Genomic DNA, 12,774 nt, shown 5'->3' with positions numbered 1-12,774 from the left:
ACATTAGAGTGTCAATTTCTGGAGGGATACCAAACTCAATGTTGGCTGTTTTTTTTCGAAGGCCTAGAGATGTTTTGCTCTGAATCAGCCATACAGGCAGACCTTCTGCTCAAAGTGCACATAAATCCCACCTTGTTTTCCAGGGTTAGCAAAAACTAAAACCATCCATGCTCCTACTTTAAAGCTGTAGTTGCTAACTTTTCTAAAAATAACCTTTGATTGTATTTGCTGAAACTGTCACTCTATGCATACAGTAGTGCATGAGACAGATTGCCTGTGAAAAAATCATGCTCCCATGCCTCCTCTTAGTGCTTCTAATGGCTTTTGCAAGAATTTACCGCACATGAACAAAAACAACCAATCAGAGCAGAGGACTCTTTATGCAGCTGTCAATAACGTCAATCACTGCTCCTGAACACACCAGCTGGAGCTTTCTCATTTCACAGCTAAACAGTACACTAAAATATGTTTTACTCAAAGAAAGTATAAATAATACATTCAATTTGTTAGGTTATGAATGGAGGAAACTAGGCAACGCTGATCAAATGTTTCTTGCCTCAAATGTTTTCAGAAACATATTCAAGTGTACTGTTTAGCTGTAAAATGAGAATGTCCGTGATCCAGTTGCCATGTCGGATACCATTGAGCCAAAACCAAGCACCATACACCAGCTGGAGCAAACTTTCTCATTTCACAGCTAAACAGTACACTAAAATATTTGTTTTAGTAAGAGAAAGTATAAATAATACATCTAATTTATTAAGTTATGAATGGAATGGAGGAAAGTGTGCTAGCAGCTAGGCTAAGTTATGCAATGTAAACACGCTTGAGCTAACAATGGGTGACTAGCAAAAACCAATCGACATGTTTATGGACCATTTTGTTTGTTCAATGATGTTGATGTTAATCCATGTTTTCTGGCTGTTGGGAGAAGTATGGAGTTTTAAGCCAGACGGATGGTTTGGGTTAAAATTAAAAGATTTCTTCAAGAAAGGGCCCTCTGACAGAAAGCCCTGAAGGCCAACTTATTCCATGTGCTGTGTAATGTTTGTTAGTGGAGTCAGTATGAACTAAGTTTTACTGCCCTTAAGCGGTTACAGCCTACTGCCCTTATTTTTTATGGCCAAAACAAAAAAGAAAGGAGTGGCAGCTTCCTCTGTAACTGATTGTGTTAAATGGACAGATGATATTGCCTCATGTCATTCGCAGACCTATGAATCGCATCGTATCAGAATCGTATTGTGGCAGACTTTGTAACAGGCAAATATTGTATCGTTGTCCAAAGAATCGATATGATATCCTATCGTGATGAGACCAGTGATTTACACCCCTAGTGATCAATGCTGCCTAGGTTGACAGTTTGACCGCAGCTCATGAGCAGTGACTGACATGACTGAAAGCTGCATTAGAGACTCCTTGGCTCTGACTGGTTGTATTCCTTCAACCATGGTGGATTCTGGCAAATGCCATTAGAAGCACTACAAGGAGGAACATGATGTTTTTTCACAGACTTCCTGTCTAGGGATGTCCCGATCTAGCTTTTTCACTTCCGATCCGATACCGATATTACAGCCTTGAGTTTTGGCCGATACCAATACTGATCTGATCCAAGCGCGTATTATACATATTCACTTATTTTGTTGTCAGTCATGTTAGAAAAGGTTTGATCACGCAATATTACTCTAACAAGAACAACTACTTAATCGGGTTAGTTAGAATGATCCACAACAGCTGGTATGAGAAACTGACCGGTTTATTGTTAACAGGCTTAAATAAACAAACTTTAAACTTGAACATTAACATTAAATAAAAAATATAGCTGGTTTGCTTTGGCTGCTTTGGCCCCTTAATAAATAGAAAATAAATCAACACAAGAAATCTTTAAAATGTCTAACACTGAAATTAAAATAGCAGCAAGACTCCACACACTTGTGCTTTGGCCCCCTAACAAATAAAAAATAGATTAACACCACAAGACATTGTTGGCATTTAACAAACATTGCAGTCTTTCCTTTTCAGTTATTTTTGTAGTGTCAGTCTCAGCCTGTTTAAACAAGCAATAGTCCATCCATGGCTCCAGTTTCACTAATTGTGCCCAAAACAATGCCATCAGTGCTCTTTACTTAAACAGCAGGAGTGTAAAACAAATAAAAATATCACTCTCAAAAAAACAGAGCAGAAAACAAATAGTCAGTTAACTAAATTGACTGCTACTCTTCCTACCCTTCCCTCCATGTGTGTCTGCATGCTGGCCTGGTGGATTGATAGTAAGAGATCACTGGAATGGACTGCTTGAATCGCAGAGCGCTGGGCTGGCCAGAAAACCTGGATCGTTTTTTGCTAATATTGGCGGCCGATGATCGGGACATCCCTATTCCTGTCCCATGTAATACTGTGTGCATATAGTGACAGTTTTAGCAAATGCGACAAAAAGGTAATTTTATAAAAATTACCAACTGTAGCTTTAACCATCATCCTAACACATTTCTTTAACCATGTATGACTTAAAGCGGTACAAATCCTGGGATGATGTGCTGCCTGAGGAGGCTTACAAATTACAGCAGCAGTTTTACATGTGAAAAAAATTTGGGGGACATAGTTGCAATCCCTGAATAAATTCACATAACTGTGCTTGTACCGAAAGCAATAGCAGGACAATCTGTGAAAGCAATAGCTCACACTTAGATGTAGCCAAATAAGACACAAAAAAGTAATATGCAACTATTCTGTTCTCTATCAATTGAACATATTTGGGTTTTGAACAGTTGGTTGGACAAAATGAGACATTTGAAGACGTCATCTCGGGCTCTGAGAAATTATACTTGGAATTTTTTTACTATTTTATGGACAAAATTGGCAAATCAATTGATGACAAAATAATCCCACTTTACAGCCCTACTGTACATTGTTAAATAATGACACGTAGTTTCCACTAATGCTTACAGAACAACATTTAAGTGCGTAATTAGGTGGTTGAAAGGTTTTTGTCTGCGTCCAGGTGCAGCAGGTCACTTTGCCTGCAGGGAACAGCTGGAGGATATTAATGCACCTGGAACACACATTTGGAAGTATGCCCAGAGCATCTGCAGTCTGACCCAGTAAAACACAAACGCATGCAGTGGCTGGAGATAAAAGTGTGCCGTGATCACAAATTCTACATTTGTGTGATAAATTTTTACTTTACAGACTTTCTACTAGTTACTAGCAGCATCCTTTCATGACATCAGGATTTCATCTGGCCTCAAAGGTCAACTGAATGAGGTCTTAACATGAATAAATAAATAAATGAATGAAAGGACAGTTCTTAATACTGCAACACTGAGACACTACACACCTTGCAGCAAAAACTTTCACAGAAACTTATTTCTATCAAAGAAATAGTTCAGAGGAAACCTTTAGGGGTGTCACTGTAACCTGCCTGTCACACTGACCCATCATCAGCCAGATGCGGCCAGCTCAGAAGCCATGCAGACTACAACCGCTCAAATCAACAGTCTCTTGCAGATGTTTCTGCTTTTAAAATGCACATCATGCAAACTTGCAGTATCTCTTATAACCATAACTTACTTCTGCACTTTCTCTATCATTTCAAAAGCCTGCTTTTCCAAACTCTGAGCTGGGAGAACATCTTGAAAGAGCAAATAGACAGATGGAATTTCAAAACTGTACAAGGACAACAATTAACCAAGAAGCAGAGAGGAGGAAAAAATGTATAATACTCTCCCTGATTTCTCCCAGTGTTTTATCAAATGCAGCCTTTGTGGTCAGCACAAGGATAAAGTTTCTTTTCAAGCACTGGAGGCATACGAATGTCTTGCACCCTTCGAATATTAAAACATTTCGTCTGCCAGTAGCTCACAAAACTGTTGAACTGTTTGAACCATCTGCTTGCTTGTCTGCCTGCCTGCCCTTTCTTCACTTCTCTCTCTCTCTGTCTCTTTTTCCTTGCTCTGCTCTTTTCCATCAGCAAAAGTTTTTAAGAAGCACCTTGGGTCCATTACTTCCTGGCTGGGCTAGGACCAGTTAGTGAGGGTTACAGTACAGGGGACAAGGAGGTCAGATACAGGTACACTTTGACAAAGACAGGTTAAAGTCTTCTGTTTGTTCATATTATTACAAGTTGAAAATATCAGTGACTGATGGCCTTTTCAGTAACAGCAACACTCGAACAAATGTGAATTAATTACTATATTCCTATGACACAACCCAAACCAAAACATTTTGTGACGAGTGCTGGAGGATGAAAAGTGACTGAAGCAGATGAGAAACAGTCAGAGCGTTTCTCTTCCTGCCAACTCAACCATAAACAATGATTCACTTTAAAGCTTAGAGCCCATCAGAGCCTTGTTAGATTCCCCTGCCAAAGACTGTCCTGCTTGAGGGACAGCGTTTTGGAACGATCTACGGTGCAGTAATGACAGACACATAAACAAACTATCTTCGCCTTCTCACAGACACACATTTTTATACATGCATGCACGTATGAAACAACACACACACGTAAACACACAGTCTGGCACACGGCACAAACAAAGAATCCCACCCTAAAGTCTGAAAAATGGATTTGCATAAAAATGAGAGATGATTCAAATATCGTGTGGCTTTTATTTAAAAGAAGAAAAAGCAGGAGAAAGGGGGAAAAAAAGGCATTTGGACGCCCAGTCAGTGAGCATATCTTTTAAACAGCTGTGCAATCTGAGCCAAGACTAAGCACACACTGATCATATTTTCCCCAAGCCTTCGCTCTCCCCTGTGCTTCCAGCTTTGACACCTGCTTATGCAATCTACTGCAGTAAGGTAGCCATGTGCTCGCAGCTCAAAGCTGTTTTAGTGAGAAAGCTCACAGCCAGCCTCAGTAATTAAACTGTGGAATGGCTCCAAAGTTGGGAAGCTCAGGCTTGCTATGCTCAACAGCCACAATTTCTGAGATACTTTCTCATAACTGTGAATCCAAAATTCTTCAGATAACCCAATGGAGGCATAGCCAGAGTAAAGGTTTGCTTTTTGTTGGATTCATTTACAAAGGCAAGAAAATAACTAATGCCAAGGTTAGGGTATGTTAATTTTCAGAGCTAAGAGATTTGCATTTGCCTATAGCTATAGTGCGAGCCATAAGAACATGACCATCACAAATGACCACAGAAAATTCCATGGAAATCTGGCAATTCAATTTTTAAGATACATTATCAAAGTTTTGGTTTATAATGGTGGCAGATGGAGGTCAAATATCAATATAATCATTGGGTTTTTTTAGTAGTTCTAAGAACTAACCTTTTTAATATGTCAAGAACGATCGTAGTTCTTAAAACGCCATTTTGAAGAACTTTTTTAGCTTCCATTTCAAACTACTGTTCAGGAACCTTGAATGACAAAAGGCTTACCGGTCAAACACATGAGCCAATGCAAGACCAGCATGCGCCATTTTAAAAAACCTTAGCCTTGTAAACAACAGACAACGCAAAACACAGAGAACAGCTCTGACAAATGAACCGATGATGAAGTTCTGACTTTACTGATCATATATGTGACAGGGAAAATAAAATGCAATTTAGACTAGTCAAAGCGAAAGTGACATTGCTATAACAGCAGTCAGTCGGCTTATGTCACTTTGTGATGTTATTGGTGGGGTGAATGCAAACAGAAAAAAAGCCCTTGAAGGTACGTAGTTCTCGGGGAAGCTCCTCAATGGACAGTTCCTCTGAGGCAGTGGTTCCCAACTGGCCCAGCCACAGGGTACATACTTGCATTTGAGCTAGTCTGCGGTCTCTGTCTAGTAGCTGTCTGTTAGTCACTCACTCTACAGCAGGAAATGGCACTTAAAAATAAAAGCTCTGTGCTGGAAATTCACAGTAATTCAAAATAAAGTGAGTCACTTGCAGTCCATTTAGTAAGGACCTGTGACCCACTTTTGGCCCATGACCCACCAGTTGGGAACCACTGCTCTAAGGGACTCCCCAACTGTTTGGTCCAAAAACGCCTATTGGGATCAGGGTTGGACATGAACTGGCTGGTGGATTCCAAAATCCAGCAACCACTCAACAGATACCATTGTTTCTTTTGGCTGACGAGTGAAGCAAATCTAGCAGCCGCTTCCATAGTTTACCAACATTTGGCAGGTGGCTGGTGCTAATTTCCAACCCTGATTGGGATCTATCCTCTGGGGACTAAAAATATGCATGCTAAATTTAATCAAAATGAAGCATTTTGGGGTGTAACAGAATTGTATAAAAAGTTAAATACCACTCATATTTCAATGCATTAAATGTGGAGGTTGCGCCAGGAGAAACAAATACCCTGTCTCTGTTAACTGTTCAAAAATACGGCTATAAAACCTCTGAAGCTCACAAACATGTTGTATCTCATTATACATTATACAGCAAAGCTTAATTAACTACACCTATGCGTTGAAGCTGGATCAAAGTTCTAAGAACCCAATGAATTAACATTTTTTAGTTTATCTACAGTAGATACTGCAGCAAGAATTGTTCCAAAGGTCCCATAGCCTCCAATGTATACTAATTATAGTATACCTATAACAGCTGTAGAATAAATGCCTAAGTATTCCATAAGCAACAATTCTGAACACATGGCTTGCTTTAGAAACTTGTTTTTATCTGTAGAAATCTATAGTATATCGCCAAGACCCTTATGGCCTGTAAGGATGTTTGCCAATAGCAGAGCAGTGTGTGTCCACAAGTAGCCAGTTTGCAATCAACAAATCTAGGGTTATCAAACTTGAAGTGGAAATAATTACAGTTTTAGATATGGATGAATTTCTAGCTGGGCCACCACAACATTTTTTTTGTGTGATACGCTGATTAAAACCACCTTGGAAACTGCAAAAAAAGCTCAACCCTTGGGACAAAAGGAATCGTTCTCTCTTCTCTAGGTTTTTAAAAAGTGAACAAAACAAATTACTCTGTAATTCAATACCATTTAGTGTTAAATTCGTTCAAACAAAGAGCACTCACAAAAGCCAAATGGCTGGTCTTAAACCAGCATTAAAAATAGAAAGGGCTTGGTGAAAGTGCTAGGCTCCACTCCACTCCACTCAACTCTCAATTACCTTAATTACAATCCCAACTCTAATCACTGTGGCTTTCACTCATGTTATAAAACTAATTTAATCTGAGTGTGCTCATTGTACTTTAATACAATAGTAAATGTTAAATGTCAAAACATACTGCTGGAAACTGCACTGACTCTTGTTATCATGGCCTCAACTTGTCTATACGTTAAACCTCTATATCTAGCAATGTGATCTGCTTGCCAAAAACCTATCACTGAAGAAGGGTGGGATCCCGTTTCCAAGTGGCTCCTCTGTGGAAAGTCATCTCTGACCTGGAGGCAAACATTTTGCAGGCTGTTCTACTTAGCAAGCATTCCACATGCAGACATCAAAGAGAGGCTATTGTCTTTGGAGCTAGCATTCAGCTCACATTTTCCACTCAGCTCACAGTTACCTGTGCTAAACCTAGTAGCTAGGACCTCCATTTCATAATCAACACCTCACAATGAGCTGTGAATTTCAATTCTGAGCCCTGATAGACACAAATATTGAGGAAATAATGTAAAATAATCTCGCAAATAATAAGAAAAGTCATGGCTCTTAAATAACACACTGTCCAATATAACCAACTGAGGCCTAATAGACCTCGGGCTTCTTTTTTAATAAGTCAGCTATTCAAACAAATCCAAACCAGTGCTGAGAAACAAAAAAACCCTTTGAACAACACACTGTGCAAGTAGCCTTTCCACAGACATTGCCCACGACTCTTGCCAAGTACACAAAGCCAATATTGTTGTTCTGGCCAATAAAATTCACCATTTACTGTATGCACAAGTTAATGAAAGACAAATAAAATGTCTGGCCTCAAAGCGTTTGGACTTAAAGTATTAGACACTAAAATTGTCCCTTTTCACAATGGTAAATGAGATTCATTGAGAGCAAGATTCACAATATGCTTTCGATTACATCCGCACTTAACCAGAATGGAGAAATCGCTGGCATCTCAGTAAGCTTTCCAAACTCCCTCAAAACATAATCACTTCAATCTAGTGGCAAATGTCTGCATTATATTTTGGAAAGACACTTGTGTGGAGATGATGGAGACATCGTGAAGCAGATTCTTATAATAGATTTAAATGTCAGAGGTGAATTGTGTTGTATCTTTCCAAGACGGCAAGAACTATTGGATGGTAATAACAAGGATAATATAGCCTTTGACAGTTCAATTCATTCGCTTTCTTGCCAACATTTGGATGAAAAGATTATCAGCAATCTCATGCGTTGATTCAAGCTTAGCATGAAGACAGGACTGGCATGACTCTCTTCAAAGTTCAAAAATATTCCTGCCAACACAGCAGCATCTAATATGATTAATCAGTGCACAAACAGAAAAGTGAAAATGACAAGTTGTGGTTTCATGGGAAATGTCTCGGTGGTCATGGCCGGGTGCAGTGAGGCCATCTTAGGCGTTTCCTCCTGCTTCCACTCTTAATGCTAACCCAAGCTAATTGCCTCCTGGCTCTTAATAAATACTTCAAAGCACAAATGTGAGCATGGCATCCATCTTCTCATCCACTCTAACTCTTGACAAAAAAGCAAATAAGTGCTTCTGAGTGCTTCCTTTAAACCTATTCACTCCATAGTCACAATGCAGCAAGCGTAATCCAGATGAAGAGTGATTCAAAATGGCCGCCTTACCTCAAAGACTTCCTCATCCAGGATTCTGGTGCCAAAGACAGTAATGCCTTCTGTGTTGATAACGGCCTGGTCGCTTCTGGCGAGGGGTCGGGTCACCTTCTTCTTACAGTCCACGATGATGGTGACACTCTTCTTCTCCACGCTGATGGCGACACGATGCCATCTGTGCAGCAGGTGAGAAAAATGAGGGGTCAGAAATACATACCAAAACACTCTGGTACTTCCTATCCTTTCAAAAAATTGTCACAGTTTATCTTTAAAGAAATAGTGTGACATTTTGGGAACACTTTCTTGACAAGATTTAGATGAGAAGACAAATAGGTTACTACTGTGATATCTGTACGTCAAATATAAAGCAGCTAGCAGCTAATTAGCCTAGCTTAGCTTAACGTTAAGATTGCAAGCAGTTGAGAACCGTTAGCTTGGCTCCGTCTGATAGCAACAATATCTGCCTACTAATGGCGCTAAAGCTCACCAATGAAAACAATATATCTCATATAAAAACGACAATTTATTTTTATTTTTTAAACAGAGCCAGGTAAACTGTTTGCTTCTGGGTCCAGACTTCATGTTAAGCTAACTGTCGGCTGGCTATTGCTTTATATGTATCGTACAAGCATGAGTGGCATCAACTTTTCAACTTACTCTTGGCACGAAAGCTAGTGAGTGTGTTTTCCAACTTGTCTGCCAATTCCCTTGAATGTCTACAGTTTCCATACCTTTGAGTTTGCAGTGAAATATACATTTAAATTTGGTGAAACAGTATACCAGAAATAATCAGAAAAAGCCTGAGCAAACCCAATAAATTTAAAGATCACACTAATATCTAATAAATGACTGCTTTTACATGGGTTTGTCCTTCAATACAGAGGCAGATATGTCAGTATAAATTTGGAGAGGGTCAAAATGTGTTAACTGGACACTACTACAAACTCCTTAGATTAGCAAAATTGGAAATGACTGCTGTATATTTACACTGTAATGTTTATATTCCCCATATAATCTATTACAGACAAACAGCCATGCATGGAATCATTTCTGTAAGCATTCGTACAAATGATTGATGGCAACTTTTAACAGTCATTTGTGTCAATGTCACTGGGCAGCTATGGAGATTATGAAGACCCTGCCCATTACTGCATGTCAGTATACAACTGCTGTAAATAATCTGGGAAAGAAAAGGCTGTCATCAAATTGCTGCCAGCAATTTATTTGCCATACTGTCTGACTTGTTCCATATGGTTTTAATGACTGAACAAACACAAGACGGTAATAAATCCTCAGAGCAGTGTGTCAGTTTAGCAGGCTCGAATAGTTAACTATATTCTGAAAGCTTGAGAAAATACGTTAAGCAGATTGGTTTTGTTTAGCATAAAACACAACCTATAAATTTTGATAAAGCGCTCAAGATGGGCCCCAAAATATGCTGCTTTGCTCTTGAGCCAATCACATAAGCTTCACAACAAAATTGAGCTTTTACATTGAGCAATGGAAATGGGACACAGACCAGCAAAAATCCAGGGGATATAAAAACCCACCACCCACATCTGACCCAACATGTTCAGGCCCTCTTGAGAAGCAGTCAGTCACTTACTTGCCGTCAGCAAGGTTGATGGAGCGGAACAGGGGGTACTCCTCTGGGGCAGGCTTGCCATGCTGGTCCTCATACAGGAAGACGGGGGCACGGCCCACCTCCACGCCGAGCTGCTGGATGCCTTGCTGGTTGTACACGGACAGCAGGAAGGACTGGAGGCCAGCCTTGGGCTTGATGGTAAACAGGATGGAGAAATCTTCCGGGAAGACTCCTCCTGAAAGTTGAACAAGCAGCAGCCATGTAGGTTGGTATGTTAGTAAGGACCACCAGATATGTGGCTATAAAATCTGGGTAACTGCACATTTTTTGTCAGAGGCTTTTTAACAGCATTGCTCTGCTTTAGATTCATACAATTACCCACAGGGGGAACTTCCCAGTGTAACCACAGCACTTTTAATTAAATTTAATTGAATGGCTGTTGTGGGGTAGCTGGGGTAGGAACATTTACTTCATTTCTGAGGATGCTGCAGAAAGGTTTACCTTCCGTCTTTAAGTTGGACGAGTAGTTCGTCATTTACGGTAAGGCGCATATTGTTGTAGAGATCAGATAAGAAGATTGATACCACTCTCTCACAGTGTGTAGTGAAAGTAAAGCCAGAAAACAAGACTACATTTCACCTTATGACCTTTCATTTATTCAAGTATCTTCTACTGATGTCTTTACAAGGGCCAAGGGCGTAGGTTTTGTTTCCACATTGGGGGGACACATCTAAATAAGGGGGTTTGGGGTCCTTCGCAAGAAAATTTGGAGCATCAGACACTTAACGTCCTGCATTCTGGTAAATTGTTATGCACCAGTCTGTGCTTTTTCTGCATCAATTTATGGTATAATAAGTAGGTTTAAGCAGAGGTCTTCTGCTACTTACATGTTTTTCCTGTAGGGGACAAATGTGTATGTTATTTATATTGAGGCCGAAGGGTCCCCTGAGACCCCTCCAACATCTACGCCTATGACAAAGGCAATTGCGTTGTCACTAAATTGAAAAATAAGCAAGTTTATTAGTTCTCTTACTTTCTCCCCTCACATTAAACCTCAGCGTCTAGACAACTGGACCTGGAGCAGTGTTTATTAAGGAAGCTGAAAGAGACCTTGGCATCCCCTGAAAGGACTTAATAGTGGTGATGTAGCCACAATAATTTTACAAGGGCTGTAAATACTCAAACAAATGTCATATTTTTTAAAACCATAATAGCTGGGTTCAACGACAAAATAACTAATCCCGATCAAATAAAAGCCCACTTATTCTGGCTGGGGACATTTTGACACTTTGCTTCCATGGCACCTGCAACATCTCACCTCTCGAGCTTCATTACAGTCTTCAAATTTCCGTTACTGAAAGTGTAAGGTGTGCTGGCAGTTCACGCCAAAAATCACAGACGTTTTTTCTAATACCTCACACTATTTCGTGCTGTTTTTTTTATTCTTTGACATCAAGCCAAACTGAAAAAACACAAACACATACTGGCATAATTTATCCAACAGCCCACAGCTAATAAATTTCTATGCACTTTCTTGCCAAGTTAGTTTTAAGTAAGTAAGCAATTGGGGGCTGCTTCCACACTTTGCCCTTGTAATAAAAAATAAACTGGCCCCCAATGGATGTGAACTTCATTATTATATATGCTTTTTATTTGTGCTTAAATACAGTACATTTCATATTTCAGCGAGGGAAATAAAGCAACTAACAATGTTGGAAATTGACATCTGTCAACAGCTCATTGGTTTTCTTCAGCCATCAGCGATGACAGAAGTCTTGTCCCCTACAGCTCATTATTCAATTTCTGGATTAGCTTATGAGTAGTGCTGTGTAAGAAAGTAGCGAACCAAATGGTTAGACAGTCAAATAGCTTTTTTGTTTCCCTGAGTGGACTCCTTCCTAATAAAATAAATATGGCTTTATTTCTCACAAACAGCCGGGCAGCAGATTTTGAGTCAGGCAATGCGCACTCAGTATGAAAACCCTGCTACATTTCACTGCATCAGCCAAACACAGCACACTGCAGTCTGCCAGCAATCAAACTTGAGGAAAGATACTTTATTGACAAGATCAGTCCACAAAGCATCAAAAGAAATATTCCTCCCATTGATTTGCTGTAATAAATTGTAGGTTTCCCTCAAAGATCCAATAACAAAAATCTGGTGTTGCTCTTCTTACTTGATTCATATGTTTACATGACATTTCATACACATGTGCTGAGTGAGTCTCATCCCCTATGGGCTGTTGGAGCCTTCTGAAACACCAATGCAGTCGATGCATCTTCTAGAAAATAACTGCCGAGAGTCTGCTCCACATTTTCGAAGACAGGTGTTTGTAGTGAAGGGTTTCATTACTCATTACATCATTTTTTTTGCTGTTTTATTGTGAAATTTAAATATCTTGAAGATGTTTTTATTGTTGCCATTAAGTGGTTCAAGACAGTAAACAAAAGCATCTGTTTCATTTTTATCCAGACAATTATTTGTTTGAGTAGG

General features: G+C 39.6%; 1 protein-coding gene across 2 annotated transcripts in view; it reads right to left on the bottom strand.

Annotated features, from left to right (window-relative positions):
• Positions 1–12,774, bottom strand: part of LOC125901638 (collagen alpha-1(XI) chain-like) — a 103,366-nt gene that overhangs the window by 81,662 nt on the left and 8,930 nt on the right. For both annotated transcript variants that reach the window (XR_007451004.1, XM_049597388.1), the window contains exons 3-4: positions 10,302–10,515; positions 8,708–8,870 (exon numbers count right to left, since the gene is read on the bottom strand). Coding sequence is in view for 1 of the 2 variants with exons in the window: in XM_049597388.1 (XP_049453345.1) it covers positions 8,708–8,870; positions 10,302–10,515 (377 nt within the window). In the remaining variant the exon portion in view is untranslated. The remainder of the gene's footprint in view (positions 1–8,707; positions 8,871–10,301; positions 10,516–12,774) is intronic.

The sequence above is a fragment of the Epinephelus fuscoguttatus genome, linkage group LG15 (assembly GCF_011397635.1).
Source record: "Epinephelus fuscoguttatus linkage group LG15, E.fuscoguttatus.final_Chr_v1".
In the NCBI taxonomy this organism is placed as follows: Eukaryota; Metazoa; Chordata; class Actinopteri; order Perciformes; family Serranidae; genus Epinephelus; species Epinephelus fuscoguttatus.
The sequence above is the reverse complement of the archived record's forward strand: the minus strand, read 5'-3'. Positions and strand labels throughout refer to the sequence as shown.